Source organism: Solanum verrucosum, unplaced genomic scaffold, assembly GCF_900185275.1.
Source record: "Solanum verrucosum unplaced genomic scaffold, falcon-dt-bn FXZP01000253.1, whole genome shotgun sequence".
Taxonomy (NCBI): Eukaryota; Viridiplantae; Streptophyta; class Magnoliopsida; order Solanales; family Solanaceae; genus Solanum; species Solanum verrucosum.
Window position 1 is genome coordinate 2,260,957 of NW_026019984.1, and position 16,464 is coordinate 2,277,420.

Consider the following 16,464-nt stretch of genomic DNA (forward strand, 5'->3'; position numbering starts at 1 on the left):
AAGGTCAAGAAAGCATTGTCAATTTGGAATAAAGAGGTGTTTGGTGATATTTTTCAATAAATTGCCACGATTGAGGACATCATTAAGGTGAAAGAGACACAGTTGGAGATACAACCTTCAGCAACTAATAGAGCTGTACTAAGCAAGGTGGAAGCGGAATTAAAAAAATTCTTGAAATTGGAGGAGGATTTTTGGAGACAGAAAGCGGGAATGAAGTGGTTCATGGATGGAGACAGGAATACTAAATATTTCCACTCGTATGTTAAGGGTAGAAAAAAGAAATTACACATGGCTGAGATGATCACAGAGCAAGGGGTGACACTGAGTACTAATGATGAAATTGGGGAGGCAATAGTTCAATTTTCTGAAGAGAGAAGAGTAGAAGAGTATTTAATGCTGGAACATATTCCTAAGTGCATAACCAATGCAGAAAATGAAGTAATGACAAAGCTTCCTGATCAAGATGAAGTTAAAAAAGTGGTTTTCGAGCTTAATGGAAACGGCGCATGTGGGCCAGATAGCTTTACTGGTCATTTCTTTCAAAGTTGTTGGGAGATAATTGGAGAAGATATTACCAAGGTGGTGAGGGCTTTCTTTTGTGGCCAAGAGCTGCCTAAGTTTGTAACTCATACAAACTTGGTGTTGTTACCCAAAAAGGTATCAGCAAAGTATTTCACTGATTTTAAGACCCATAAGTTTTAGTTCTTTTATAAATAAAGTTATATCCAGAATGGTTCATGAAAGAATGGTGGTGGTGTTACCTAATCTTATATCACCAACCCAATCAGGCTTTGTTAAAGAAAGGAACATTACAGAGAATATCTTATTGGCGCAGGAAATAATTAGAGACATTAACAGGAGGAACAAAAATATTAATGTGGTTGTCAAGTTGGATATGGCCAAAGCATATGACAGAGTTTCTGGGATCTTTCTAACAAAAGTTCTGAGAAAATTTGGCTTTGCAGAGGCAATCATTGATATGATATGGAGAATCATGTCCAACAATTGGTACTCAGTATTAATAAACGGCAAAGCACATGGATTTTTCCAGTCCTCGAGAGGACTGAAGCAGGGTGATCCATTATCACCAACCCTGTTTATTATTGCAGCAGAGTTATTAGCTAGATGGTTAAATAATTTACACAGGGATATAGCGTGAAGGGTTATGGCCTTCCCAAATGGAGTCCGGAGATTAATCATTTGTCTTATGCAGATGATACTATTCTATTTGGCTCAGGAGACAGAGGTTCAATTATTAAAATGATGAAGGTGTTAAGAGACTATGAATTGGTTTCGGGTCAAAAGATCAATAAGGAGAAAAGTTTCTTTTACCTTCATGATAAGACTCCTTTAATTGTAGCCATTAGAATGTGTAGATTAACAGGAATAAGGCAAGGAAATTTTCCTTCTACCTATTTGGGCTGCCCAGTTTTTTATGGAAAAAGGAAGATCAGTTATTATGCAAGCATGGTTAAAAAAATTGCCATGAGGGTCCTTACATGGCATAACAGATTTTTGACTTTTGGGGGAAAGTGGGTGCTTATTAACAATGTACTTCAATTCATGCATGTGTACATGTTATCCGCATTAAACCCACCCAAAAAGGTGTTGGAGCAAATACATCAATTTTTTGCTAAATTCTTTTGGGGAAATTTGGGTGGAATTAAAGGAAAGCATTAGGTGACATGGAAAGAGTTATGTTTTCCAAAAGCTGAAGTGGGTTTGGGCTTTAGATCATTACATGACATCAATGATGCTTTATTTGCTAAATTATGGTGGAACTTTTGAGTGTCCACGTCATTATTGGCAAAGTACATGTGGAATAAGTACTGTAAAAAGCTCCACCCTGTGATGGTTACGAGTTCTGGTGCATCATAGGTATGGAGGAAAATGATCAACATTAGGGAGGTAGTAGAGCATGAAATGTGGTGGCAGATCAAAGGAGGAAATTCCAGCTTTTGGTGTGATAATTGGACAAGACAAGGAGCTTTATACTACATAGAAAGGGAAAGGGCACAGGAGGAGGAGCTAGAGGTGAAAGAATTTATCATCAATGGAACATGGAATGAGAACAAACTGAGGAATTTTATATCTGAGAAAATGGTGCAGCATGTACTTACAAACATCAGACCTAATGTTACAGAGGTATGTATTGATAAGGCTTGGTGGAGAGGCAACAACAATGGAACATTCACTGTTAAATCAGCATTCCATATGGTGAGATGCAAAAAGGCAAAAGAAGAATGAAGGAAGTTCATGTTGGTTAAAGGCTTGCCAATTAAGGTTAGCTTCTTTCTTTGGAGAGTGTGGAGAAGGATAATTGCTATAGATGATAATCTTAAAAGGAGAAGGATGCAAGTAGTTTCCAAATGCTACTGTTGCGAAACTAGGGAAATGAAGACTATGCCTCATCTTTTACTAACAGCTCCCATAACCCAAAAGCTATGGAAGCAGTTTGCTTCATGTGCATGTGTCATTATAAGTGAGTTAACCTTACAACAATTGATTTTCAAATGGTGGGAGCACAGTGCATCGAGCAAGTTAGAGCACATTTTGAAAGTGATTCCAACAATCATTATATGGGAACTGTGGAAGCGCTGAAATGCTCATAGATATGGAAATGAAGTAACTTACAACATGATGTATAATCAATGTCAATTAATTGTATATCAGTTAGTAAGGTTAAGATTTCCATGGATTAAAAGAATGTTATTTCAGTGGCCATAGATGGTAGAAATGTTACATAATTACAAACCTACTTTACACTACCATTTGGTGAGTTGGAAGCCACCAAGTGAAGGTTGGGTTACGTGCAATACTGATGGAGCAAGCAAAGGGAATCCGGGAAAGAGTGCTTGTGGGTATTGTATAAGGGATGGAAATGGAGACCTTATATATGCGGAAGCGCACAATATAGATGAGGCCACCAACATGGAAGCTGAGGTAATGGTAGTGTGGAAAGATTTACGTTATTATATGGAAAATAGATATAGTCAAGTTTGATTGGAAACAGATTCTCTAGCTTTAAAAAATATGATAAGAGGATGTTGGAGAATACCGTGGGAGGTGATTGAGAAAGTGGAAGATATCTAGCAAGTTATTCAGAAAATAAATGTACAGGTTTGGCATGTTTTTAGAGAGGCGAATCAATTAGCAGATTTTACAGCTAATACAACGATCAATTCAAAGCAGAAATTAACATTTCAACAGTTCAATCAGCTTCCAAGCAAAGGTAAAAAGATTCTTAACATTGATAAACAACAATGGTCAGCATGCTTAGATACAACATAGAAGTCACAGGGTTCCTCAGCTATGCTATGTACAATTTAGATTTTTTTTATTTTTGGAGCAAAAGAGCTGTACAGGAACATTTCCTAAGCTATGTCAACTAGCAAAAAGTGATACATGGACCAGCAAAAGGAGAGAGTCTAGGAGCCGTATCTGAATTCAAAACGAGCAGTTAGCGGAGAGATCGAGGGGAGGAAGCGCGGGGGCTCCTGGGTTCACTCGTAATCGGGTTCAACTGGAAAACAACAGGGGTCAGATGTTTGCAGAAGAAAAGGAAGAAGAAGACGAAGGAGGTACAAGATGACTTACAAAGCTGAATGCAAGGCTCACACCCTCTTGGGAGCTTGACAAGAACTCTTACCGGGTAGTACACCTACAAAAAGAAAAGAGTGAAATTATCAAAAGAATAATAGGAAGAAGTACTGGAAAAATGAAACCCAAACCTTTGATAGCTGAATGTTTCAGCATTCTTAATCATTGAAGAGCATCAAGGGAACATGGTGGCGGACAGAGATGCAGAAATGGAGAACTGGAAAAAGTGGAAAGAGAAGAAGGATCAAATTAGGAAACTCTAATTGAGTTGGTCCGAATTTTGGGCCAACAATGTACTATTATTCTTTGTTTTGTTTGAACTTTTAGCCCATTAAGGCATTAATAAAAGAACTTCAAGTCCAAATTTTTTCTTTTTTTTAAAAAGATCAATAAATTGTTTAAACACTCGTATTGTGGCAAATAAATAAATAAATAAATAAAATTCAAAAGTATAAATTAAATTAATCAATATAATATGCATAGAATTAATTAAGTAGTTTTTCTAACAATTTTTGCGTGTCAACTTGTATAAAAATAAATAAAGGAGTTTTGCATGACAAAAATCATCAAAAACTCCCACGGCATCACTAACTAACTTGTAAAAAATAAAGGAGTTTGGCATGACAAACATCATAAATAAAATCCCTCTCCATCACACTTATTTGAATCATTAACTTCGATATCAATTATTCATCAGTTTATAAATATTTCTAATATTGTGTAGTATTATTCGTTTTAGACAAAATCCCACCTAATTTTCTCCCTATATACATCTACCTGGTATTAATCTTCTAGCTTTCCTATATAAAAATGAGTACATGAATTCATATCATATATCATTTTTAATATCATTATTCACAATTGTAGAATTTAGCTTCCCTATTTTTACTCTCTTTTTCCTAACAATTTTTACACAATGGAATTATCTAAAATTGAACCATTTCTAGAAGGCAAGACTATTCTCATTACTGGAGCCACCGGATTCCTTGCAAAGCGTACTCTCTTTCTCTCTCTCTATATATATATGTCATCAATTTTGTATTAGTCCACTTTTAAAGAGAATGATATATTTATATATTTGGAAATTATTTAACTTTTTATTTGTGTTGAGTTTCCACATGAATGTGAATATGGATTACTTACCTTCTTATATATACGTTGATTGAAAATCTTCATCTCATAACTAATTTTTGGGATTAAGTTAAATATGAAATTCATTTTCTTATCATAGTATCATATCACATCAATTTCAATTTTAATATCTGATATCAAACCTCATTTTATATTGTCTATGCTTCAATGTCCAATTCTAAGTGTGTGTCCAAGGAGGGTTCGCGGAATTGAGTTCCTTTCTAGGTTGGAATATGGATTATTTGTCTTCTAATACATAGTTTGTCGACAATTCTTTTTTCAACTAACTTTTAGAGTTAAGTACTTGAGTTAGACCCTTTTCTGGGGGTGGGGGTGCTCATTTTTTCTCTAATGAAATAGACACGTAAATCTCATGGTATTTTAAGATCATAAATTTCTTAAATAATTATTTATTTTTTTAATTTCATACATATTATTGTATTTGTTTTTTTTAATTAGTTGTAGTGGAGAAGCTACTTAGAGTTCAACCGAATGTGAAAAGACTATTTCTTCTGCTAAGAGCTTCAGACATCAAACCTGCCAGAAAGCGCTTCAATGATGAGGTATTAGACATGATATTCTTATTAATAAAGATTCATTTGCACGCACCTCAATAATTTTATTGATTTTATCAATATGTTATAAATTATCGATAGTATTTTATAAAGTAATATTTTCTCTGATGGATATAGTATTTCATTATTATTTTATTTAAATTTTATAAAACAAATTGTTGACTTGTAAGTTTGCATTCACAGATTTTGCAGGCTGAATTATTTAATGTTCTAAGAGAAAAAATAGGTGCAAATAACTTAAATTCTCTAGTAGAAGAGAAGGTATTTCCAATTGCTGGTGATATTTCAATTGAGGATTTGGGGATTGAAAACTCAGAGATGAAAGATGAGATGTTAAAAGAAATTGATATTATCATACACTCAGCTGCAACTACTAGATTTGATGAGAGGTATATATTCATATGATCATATTTAATTCGCAGAATATATCGATAATCTCTTATGGACGATGTCTGTAAATTTCATTTAGATATTTAAATTAGATTGTGTTTCAATTAAGTACTTGAACACATAAATTGGAACACTTTCCGTTTAAATTTTGAAGAAAAAATTGTGTATTCTCAATCATCTGTTACGTAGTTAAGTTACCTGCATAAATTATATATACCTCCTTTAGTTACACAAATTAGCTTCAATTATAACATACATGATATTTTACAGGTTATTAAGGCTAATGCGTATAATTAGATAAGGAAGTTACATATTTGAAATGGTTAACTTATCTACATAATGGGCAATTGAGAACATATGCAAATACTTTTGTGCAATTTTAGTTGGAAGATTTTAATCAGAATATTGCTTAATCAGAACAAAACATAGCTCGAATTTCTAAATGAAATTAACTGAGAAATTTAAGAGATTATCGATATATTCCTTAATTTTAATGCAAGAAATTTTGATTTATTTCCCTATGTTTAGTTTCACTAGTATCATTTTTTCTTCTTCTTGTAGATATGATATTGCAATGAATATCAATGTGCTTGGTGCCTCCAATGTCCTCAAGTTTGCTAAAAGATGTGCAAATGTGAAAATTCTTGTTCATGTATCCACTGGTCAGTTTTTTATATGATACACATTTTGGAAGTGAATTAAGAATTTTTATTTAATGAGTTAAAGATTTTGTATGTTTGGAAAATAACTTGAATTGTTGTTCATATCATATTGCATACTCTAATTTAATATAATTAGCATCAACAAAATCATTAATAAGATTAACCACTAAACTCTTTTCACCACATTTTTAAGTTTGCCTAAAAAACTTCACCCTTCTTCTTCACCACATTAATTTTTAAGTTTGCCTAAAAAACTTCACCCTTCTTCTTCACCACATTTTTAATGAGGAATATATCTGTTCTGAATTCAAAGTTACAAATAAATTGAGTTTATAGTCAAATATTAAAATAGTAGTCAAAAACACAATTGAAGTACCATTTTTTCGAGTTTTATATATGAACTATAGGTTTTTCATTTTCTATCTGAACTATCAGTACCAACTATTATAAAACACACCTTGAAGCTGACTAGACCAAGTGTTTGAATAAAATCACTAAAAGTCGCATGAAAACTTAATTTGCCCATAAAATTTAATCCAATGGCAACTGGCTCATTAATGTTGAAGTGTGTTTTGATGAATAGTTGGTGATAGTTCAAGTTGAAAACGCAAACATCATATAATTCAGGTAGAAAATTCGCAACGAGTGATACCTCAAGTATATTTTTGACTATTAGCTCAATATTTTACTGTAAACTCAATTAGGTCATGCTATGCACATGGTCCGAGAGAAAGGGTCCGACCACAATCGTCTTTCATTAATAATTACTATTAATTTTGGTAATCTTCATTACTAGCATAATTTTGAGAAAACCAAATATGTCATCTTTTATGTATAACTTAATTTATTTGTGTATTTATATCCTTTTTATGCTAAGCTTCTTGAAGAGAATTGTCATGTTAGTTACATTTCATTGTTTGTCTCATAGCTTATGTTTGTGGGGAAAGGGAAGGAGATATAGTAGAGAAATCATTCAATTTTGGTGACTCCAACATAGATATTGATGTGGAGAGGAAAGTGATAGAGGACAAACTTAAGGAACTTGAAGCTCAAAGCTTGACATCAAAGGAAGTGACAATGGCCATGAGAGACCTAGGCCATCAAAGGTTAGTTTTTGAGATATGTTTCCTCTTTGTTCCATTTTATGTATGAAAATGATCAATGTGTTTTGGTATGAAGGAAAATGTTTTTTTTTTTATAAAAAAAAACAAGTACATTTCTTACTTTTTTTTGTGTGTGTTTAGTATGTAAGTGATTTTTTTTTATCATAAAGACGGGCAGATCCAGGTTGAATGAAGGACTATCAAGCAACAATGTTTCATTGAAAACTTTTACTAAATATATATATTAATAATATTTCTATAAAAATATATTTCCTTTTAAACTCGATGCCCAGTCAAACAAGTTCATACTTGACAATTATTTTTATTACATTAACATGAGTATTATTCATTTAGGGCAACTTTACATGGATGGCCAAACACATATTCCTTCACAAAAGCAATGGGAGAGATGATGTTAGGACACTTGAAAGAGAATCTACAACTTGTTATAGTACGTCCAACTATTATCACTAGCACTTATAAAGAGCCATTTCCGGGATGGATTGAAGGAGTGAAGTAAGTTTGTAAAATTGATGCTTCTTCTATGTCAATTTATGTTACACAATTTGAATTTTGACCGTCAAACTTGTTTACGCTTTACAGTCAAACTTAAACTATTTGACTCTAAAAATTATTCGAACTTTGTCACATAAATCGTGACATAAAAAATACTTTTTTAGCTAGTAAATTTGCGTCTTTTCCCTACTATCAGTAATTCGATAAACTATATTTGAACTTATATAAAGAAAAATTATATATTCATGTCTCTTATATTTGTATATATTATAACTTTGCAATTGCAGAACATTGGATACCTTTATTTTAGTATATGGTAAAGGTATATCAAATGTCTTCCTTGCTGACCCAAACACAAAACCAGACCTGGTATGTACTTTCTATACTTGTTCAATTTATTTATTTTTATTTTAAAAAAAATATGAGGTGTTTGATTGGAGCAACGATAAAGTTGTTTTCGTCTGATTTATGTGTCACGGGTTCAAGCCGCGGAAGCAGTCACTGATGCCCTCATAAATTTGTAATTTTCTTTTAATATACATATTTTTAACCTTTTGTCATTAATTACAGATTCCAGGTGACATGGTGGTGAACTCTATCCTTGCAGCAATTGTAGCACATGGAAATAATAAATCATATCACAATCACTTCATTTATCACATTAGTTCATCTAAAATAAATCCCTTGAAATCTGGTGATGCCAAACTTTTCATGTTTCATTATTTCACCAAAAATCCTTGGATTGGCAAAAACGGAAACAAAATCAAAGTGAAGGAGATTACATTTTTAAGCAGCATGGATAGCTTTCAGGCACACATTTCAAGATATTATTGGCCCTTGTTAAAGGTGCGTATCGTTCTAATTTTATCAGATGTGTCCCTAAAGAGATTCCTTATTTAAGGTTTCTTTTCAATATAATGTTTTTAATTCTCTTTTTTTAACCATATGATAACAAAAATTTACTCATTCAACTAATCTAGAATTCCATATTCGTGCCACATAGATGATAAGACCCATATAAGGTGAAGAGTTTTTTTTATCAAGAATTTCTCTATATATTTGTAGAGTTTAGTTGTGCGAAGAACCCATTAACAAAAGATCTTATTGATTGTGTGAAGAAACCATTAACAAAAAACCTTTCTTTGATCCCCCTTTTAGGGCTGGGAAGAGAACGAAAATGAACCACATATGATAGTCGTGGTTGATTTTGATTCGAGAATCAAAGTACATTAGAAAGGTACATATAAGGTATATAGAAATATTAATCTTAATGGTGTGAAGCCTTTTTGGAAAAAATTCTTGAAAAATTAGAGGAATATATTACACCATGTTAAGGTTACACTTTGGGGATGTTTTAGCCCAATAACTGGTATCAGAGTTAATGATCTGATAAAACAAGTATGAAATTGGTAGAGTAGTAGCTAGCATGGGCCCGGGGCCTGACATTACGTTTTTGCCCGTCTCCAGGCCGATTTACTTTCTAGGTGGCTTAGAGACACGTATACTTGAAAAGAACCCTATGAACTATAATTTGGTGGCTCTAATCATTCAGATGAACGTGAGTGACATACATTTAATCTCAAGATAAGTCCATGAGGTCATATATCGTATAAAATTTAGTTGAGTGAAAGATTGTGTGATGCCCCAACTTAAGATTAGAAGTCCCGCATTGGAAAAACATTGGAGAGATGTTGGGTACTTAAGTAAGCAGATCTTATCAACTAGTGACACGTTTTAAAGTCGTGTGGGGCTAGGCCCAAAGTGGACAATATCACTTGCGGGCTGGGCCATTACAAATGGTATCAGAGCCACTCCTGCGCCACCCTTGTCGATGTGGGCCAGAGTTCGACTGAGTTTAGACGAATTCCGATAAGGCGGGGCAAACCTCAGTGCTGAGTATAGGCAAATCCCATACGATGAGGCAAACCTCAGCGAGGACGTTGAGTCCATAGAGGGGGTATATGTGACTCCCCAGCTTAAGATTAGAAGTCCACATCGGCAAAACACGGGAGAGATGTTGGGTATTTAAGTAAACATGTTTTATCAACTAGTGACGTGTTTTTAAAGTCATGCGGGCGTAGATCCAAAGGAGACAATATCACTAGTGGGTTGGGCCGTTACAAGTTGTTGATCATACAAATAAAGTTCCACGGTGATAGCCAAAAAAAAAATAGTATAAATGTAACATATGGTTGCAGAATTCTCCTAATGATGTGAGACCTTTTGGAGAAAGTCATAGGGACTTGGCTCTAAGCGAATAATATCACACCATGTTAAGGTTTTTTAGGTTGATCTAGCCCAAAAGACCTCTGATAAGGAATAGCGAAATCTCATTCATCTTACCACATTCTTCAACATGATGTTCTTAATACAATTCTCAATTGTTGGGTTTTGGGTACTTATATTAATCAACCAAACAGGAAGTTATATACTTTTGAGTTTATACTTTATAGTTAGTAGCAATTAATCTAGAATTTTCTCTTAAGTGTTAAGTAAACATGACCTTTATGGTTATTAACCTTAAATGTGTTCCTAAAAAGTACTACTTAATTTAATACTAATAAAGTTACACTTTCACATTAACACTTTTTTTTTTTGGTAATTATAACACTAATAACTTGTTCTTTCATATGTTTTAGGTACTACAATTGGCAAATGTATTGACATGGTATTATCTTATTGATGGAACCTACACAAATTTGAAAAGGAAGATTGATATGGACATACGTCTATCTAAACTCTACAAACCTTACTTGATTTTTCATGGAAGGTATGTGCACGATATGATTTCTAAGAGTTAAGTTATACGTATCGTCAGTTTACACTTTAGGTCATTCAAAAGATATATACATGATAAGTAGCCTCCTTAAAGTGTAGGATTTGAAATCTTAAAAATAAGACTTATTACCAGCTATAACAAATAAAAGATGACTGATGATTAAAAAATATTTATACTGTCGGTGCATATAATTACTTAAGTACGTATATCCAGCGTCGCTATAATATATACTTTACCCTATCAGATGATCCAAAAGATATCTACATGTAAGCTTCTTTATTGTAACATGTGTGAGTTGTAATCTTGAAAATAAGACAACCAGAATATCTACTACAACAGGTAAATTAGATGACTTGATAGTGTAAAAGTTATTTACACTGACGATATATATAACGTAGATTCCAAGCATTATTTGGTTATCAACTTATCATATATTATTTCTTATAATTTTTATACTTTATTCAGATTTGATGATTCTAACACTGAAAGGTTGAGAATGACAATGAAAGAATGCAAGATGGATGATGTGCTCAAATTTGATCCAAGTTGCATCAATTGGGAGGATTACTTCATGAATATTCACATCCCTGGTGTTGTTAAGCGATTAGCCTAACGATCATATGTTTAAGTTGTTGAAGACATAATAACGTAAATTAAACTATTCTTTTTATAACATGATTTGAACTAGCTAGTTTGGGATCATGAAATAATTACGCGCTTTAATATAAGTTTCAACTTCACTACAATATTCCTCAATTGCTTGCACTACAAATTGAGGATTTTGTGCCCTCTTAGAAATCATAAATAGTTCAAACTGATCAACAGATTTTTATTGTTTAGATACAAAAATTGTCTGCCGCTAATTCGGGAAATTCGGGAAAAAGTATCAAAAAGAAAAAAAAATGATCGAATTGATTCTAAGTTGGTAAATTGACATATGAAATCTTTCATACAGTCTACTACCAATATTTAATATAAAATTTCAAAAATGATAGGTTCACAATAACGACATACCTAATATAACAAATAGTGTAATTTATCCTTATCGTTGTCTATCAAATAGTGCATATTTAATATTTTTGTTAATACAACTATATTTAGTGGGAAAATATTAATAATAAAAACTTGTTTATACAACTATATTAGTAATTTCAAAAAATACCACATGGCTCTAAAATATTTTATAACCCGTGTTTCTTTCTTTCAGACCCTACTCAACTAAAAAAAAAACTCAATTCCTCTTTTAGTCAAACAAGCGTCCTAAGCCATTCAAATTGGGTTTGGAGAGGTAAAATAAACAATAGACGAGGTATGAATATTTTAAAGTCACATTTTTTAAATTTAAAAAAAAATCAGTTTTAAGAATATTTTATTTTTTATTTTAGTAAATATAAATCTAGTAACAAATATATATATATATATATATGCATAATTTGTTAGACAATAAAGATTGATATGCAAACCAAATTCCTATTGAATTGAAATATTTTATATTCTTTTAACGAAGGATATATTTATTCTAATGATGACACTGATGAGTTTAATTATCTAAAACATTTCGAGGGCCAAAGTGTAACAACTAAAACTTTATAACAACTCTATAATAAAGGGCAAATATGATCCTTTTCTAAGAATACATGGTAAATATGACCCTTTTTTCGTTTTATAATCGATCGCTAATGAATAGTTAAAATACATATTTTAATTAATTAAATGTTAAATATTAAATATGTAAAATCATATATCACAAAAAATATATAACATGTGAAACTAATAATTAATAATTGTGCATATAATCATATTTATTTAAATTTATTACATAACAATCCCTTCATATATATAATTAATATATAAAACAAACGACTGGTCAATGCAAAATCAAAAGAAATCAAAATTAATCTTTTTTTTCTTTTGTAACTGAAATGTAATCAAATCTGTTATTATATTAATTAGAAGCATGTCACTCACAAAAAACACTTTTCCTGCTGAGTCTTTTTATTTCTATTTTGAGGTTTGAATCAGTTCATTTATTTTATGTATTTATATAAAACAATTTTTTGTTACTGTTAAGAGAATGATTAATTTTATTGGTTTATTAAGTTGATGATGACTAAAATTAGCATTTTTTTTTTGTGCTGTGGTTTTTTTTCTCATTCATATCATGCAATCAGGAGTGGATCTACAATTTTATTTACGAATTTTATTAAATTCAGTAATTTATTTTCAATAGTTATGATTAAAAATTAATTTAATATATACAAATAATTTATTCAGAATTTGGTAAATTAGCTAATTTTTCTAAAATCTGAATTTCATATACTCAAAATTTTAACTTCGTCCCTAAACTTTATTTTATTTTTTTAACCTCCCTTTGACTTGAGTTTTTTTTTTTTTCAGCTTGCAAATGGCATTGAGCATTTTGAAGGAAATCCAATTGTCACTTCTTAATCAAATGTTGCAAAAGGTAGAATCTAACTAGTCTCAATTTCTATACATACTCCCTCCGTTTTAATTTATTTATTTTTTATTTGACTTAGAATTTAAGAAAATTACTAAATAGTATCTTTTTTCAAAAATCTTCTGGTCTTAAACTGAAGATATGTTGATACAATGATCTTAAACGTTGCCAAAAAATGAAAGAGACATTCTTTTTAAAACAAATTTTTTTAAAAATAAGATAAACAAATTGAAACAGAGAAATAGTAAATTTTTTATTTGTTCGACTTAAAATACTTAATTGTCTTTATGCAGGGTTTGATCAATAATGAATTTGAACATTTGATGATTTCAAAGAGGGCAAAAGATCCTCAATCTGTAGTTCAAACAATTGAAGAATATTGTGCTGAGGTTGAAGCTATATTATCACAAATGAAAAATGACATGTAATAACTCTCTAAACTAGAAAAAAACAAATATATATATATTTTATTTAGAATTATACATCATTTTTATTAATTCTATAATAATTTTATGGACTCTATAATTAATTTATCTCATGCAAATATTTTCTTATATGTTGATCATTTGCAGTGATACTCCTGAAGTTGACTTTTCTCATTTGATGGCATCATGTGAACTCGTCAAAGACAAAAGTATAAGGTAATTTTTTATTTTAATTTTTAAAGAATAGAGTGATTAATTTACTGTAAAACTATATATATAATTAATTAATCACTTGATCTTTGTAATATAATTTTTCAAAACTTTTGTTATTTAGCTTTATCCTCTTACATTAAACTTTGGATTATTTACCAATCAATGTGCAAAATCAATTTATTTTTATTTCTTGAAATCCCTTAATTATAAGTAATTGGTAAAATTCTAACTAGTGTGTAGTTATGGTCTATATAGTTTAAAACTTCATTTCTTATAGTCTAGTCTATTCTAATCTGAAGTAGTTACTATGTATAGGCGTATAACAACAGTTTTCTTTAGTACACATGTAAAATAACTTTGTAACCCTAATATGTTATTTCTTAATTTTCATTGGCTTTTGTCTTCGCTATCTCTCATGACTTAGTATAGAGCCACGTAGTTATCAATATCTCATATATACTTTCGTCGTTTCACCTCATGTGAGAGTGTTGTAATTCAAGGAATCAAACAACGATCTTTGGTTATGATTTTCTCAAACTCATTTATAAATATTTTGAATTATTACCTGTGTTAACATATAATTCCTTTCATGTACTTTTCATATATGTAAATCTTATTTTCAAAAAAAAATTATAGGTTTATAACGACCTAAAGTCCACACAAACAAAAAAATTAGATACTTTGAACCTCATACTCCAAAACCCTTTCATTCAATTCAGAAACATTTAGTTCTACATTAATTTATGTATTTCTTATTAGGTAATTAATTTTATTTAACATTCTCAATGTGAAATTGAAAGTATTAATATTATTAATTATATGTTGATGGTGTAGGATTGGTTCTGTACTAGTGAGTTCCACATGCATGCTTCTCATTCGTGTTTGTGATGAGAGAAACAAAAAGAAGTAAGTAACAATTAATTTAATTATTCGATTCACTTCTCATTTCAAGTAAAATGCATGTTCAGCTACATCAGGCATATAAACATATATAATCTCAGGTTTTCCCTAATCTTGGAGTTGTTAAAGAATGATTTTTCAACTACACAAAGCCAATTGGAAGCTTATGCTAGGGTATGTACTCAGCCTAAACACAAATTAATTAATCACAACTTAATTAATTAATTAATTAGTGATGTTTTTGAATTTATTCAATCTTATTAAAAGATGTTAATTGCACTTGCAGATGGAGAGAAGGATTATCATAGTGCAAATTGATGAAGCTGGAAGCTCAAGTTTTTAATTAGAAGGGAAATATTTTAAACTATGTTATAATTGAATTTTTAAACTATGTTTATTTACCTTTTCTATGATAAGTAAAAAAAACTATTTCACCTTGAAGTTTAATTTTTATTTCACCATGGTTGATAGAAATTAGTTGCTTTATTATTCATCCCACATGCAACCAATTATCAAACCTCCCTAAAACATTGCTTGTCTAATTTTATTTTTTTACTGCTATAGTAAAATATTGTTATAAAAAACATATAATATAACAGCACTAATGTGAAGATTTGGTGCTTCTAGAACTACATATAAACTAAACAATAAATTGATTGCGAGAAACAAATAGTTATATCATATGTTTCTATAACAATATTTTGCTATAGCATTTTGTTCTTTTTCAACAGGTTTGATCAAAACATATAAACTAAGTATGTCTATTTTTAGTAATTTTCGTCTTTTACAAGTGAAACCTACTAAAATAAAATAATTATCTTATTTTTAGTTTGATGACCAAAACATCTCCTCTGATAAATATAATGAAATGTCACAGATTATGGTGAGGCTATACGTACTGTTTCCCCCAACTCCTTATGGAAGGTCTCGTAAAGTTTTTTTCAAAAAAGCGACCAAAAGTCATTTCACCAAATATTCATGGGCTAACACACACAAAAAATTGAAAATATCGCCTAATTCCTATAAAAATGACTCCTAAATGCCCAAAAAAGTCGTGGAATAGGGTGAGGCTATACATACCGTTCCCCTATCTCCTTATGGAGGATCTCATAAGAAGATTTTAAAAAAAAATTGAATCGGAAGTCGTTTCACCAAATATTCATGGACTAACACACATGAAAAATTGAAAAAAAATCTCCTAGTTCCTATAAATGGCTTCTAAATGCCCAAAAATGCCGTTGATCATGGTGAGGCTATACGTTCTGCTCCCTCAACTCCTTACAGATAGTCTCATAAAGTTTTTCCAGAAAAATCATTTGAAATCCATTTCCCAAATATTCATGGAGAAACATACATGAAAAATTGAAAAAAACTCTTAATTAATTCCTATAAAATGCCCAAAAATTGCAACAAATCATGATGAGTCTATACATACTGCTCCCCAAACTTCTTATGGAGGGTCTTGTAAAAAACTTTCAAAAAAATCGTCTGAAAGTCATTTCACCAAATTGTAATGACTTTAAAGGTCATTTTGGAAATTTTCAAAAAATTACCATTTTACTCCTCTCGATAGTTGCCTCGAGTCTTGTCTGATCAGTTCACAAAGTTTGTTTTGAAATTTGATTGTAAAGTAGTGATTTTTGAAAGTTTAGAGTTTTGGAGAGTTAAAGTTATTAAAAGTGATTTTTGATAACAGCTAGAACTACAAATCT

The 16,464-nt window shown here is 30.9% G+C and overlaps 3 protein-coding genes across 3 annotated transcripts; all 3 read left to right on the plus strand.

Annotated features, from left to right (window-relative positions):
- Positions 1 to 730: 730 nt before the first annotated feature.
- LOC125818351 (secreted RxLR effector protein 78-like) lies at positions 731 to 1,159 on the plus strand. The gene has a single exon (XM_049497877.1). It carries the CDS (start codon positions 731 to 733, stop codon positions 1,157 to 1,159), a length of 429 nt encoding a protein of 142 aa, XP_049353834.1.
- A 3,357-nt stretch (positions 1,160 to 4,516) lies between these two features.
- On the plus strand, positions 4,517 to 11,477 carry LOC125818128 (fatty acyl-CoA reductase 1-like). Its single transcript, XM_049497656.1, has 10 exons — positions 4,517 to 4,595; positions 5,191 to 5,294; positions 5,490 to 5,695; positions 6,258 to 6,358; positions 7,287 to 7,464; positions 7,816 to 7,977; positions 8,265 to 8,346; positions 8,548 to 8,823; positions 10,617 to 10,747; positions 11,222 to 11,477. Exons 1-10 carry the CDS (start codon positions 4,517 to 4,519, stop codon positions 11,367 to 11,369), a joined length of 1,467 nt encoding a protein of 488 aa, XP_049353613.1. The 3' UTR covers positions 11,370 to 11,477.
- Positions 11,478 to 13,160: 1,683 nt separating this feature from the next.
- Positions 13,161 to 15,095, plus strand: LOC125818353 (histidine-containing phosphotransfer protein 1-like). The gene is made up of 6 exons (XM_049497878.1): positions 13,161 to 13,220; positions 13,508 to 13,638; positions 13,787 to 13,855; positions 14,687 to 14,758; positions 14,854 to 14,926; positions 15,039 to 15,095. Exons 1-6 carry the CDS (start codon positions 13,161 to 13,163, stop codon positions 15,093 to 15,095), a joined length of 462 nt encoding a protein of 153 aa, XP_049353835.1.
- The last annotated feature ends 1,369 nt before the right edge of the window (positions 15,096 to 16,464 follow it).

Bases quoted from the DNA above. Each gene is read 5' to 3' on its own strand.
- LOC125818351 (XM_049497877.1), top strand. From the start codon at position 731: ATGGTTCATGAAAGAATGGTGGTGGTGTTACCTAATCTTATATCACCA.
- LOC125818128 (XM_049497656.1), top strand. From the start codon at position 4,517: ATGGAATTATCTAAAATTGAACCATTTCTAGAAGGCAAGACTATTCTC. The intron at 7,465-7,815 runs GTTAGTTTTTGA...TTATTCATTTAG, and splicing joins AGAGACCTAGGCCATCAAAG to GGCAACTTTACATGGATGGC. The intron at 10,748-11,221 runs GTATGTGCACGA...TACTTTATTCAG, and splicing joins TACTTGATTTTTCATGGAAG to ATTTGATGATTCTAACACTG.
- LOC125818353 (XM_049497878.1), top strand. From the start codon at position 13,161: ATGGCATTGAGCATTTTGAAGGAAATCCAATTGTCACTTCTTAATCAA. The intron at 13,639-13,786 runs GTAATAACTCTC...GATCATTTGCAG, and splicing joins TCACAAATGAAAAATGACAT to TGATACTCCTGAAGTTGACT. The intron at 13,856-14,686 runs GTAATTTTTTAT...TTGATGGTGTAG, and splicing joins GTCAAAGACAAAAGTATAAG to GATTGGTTCTGTACTAGTGA.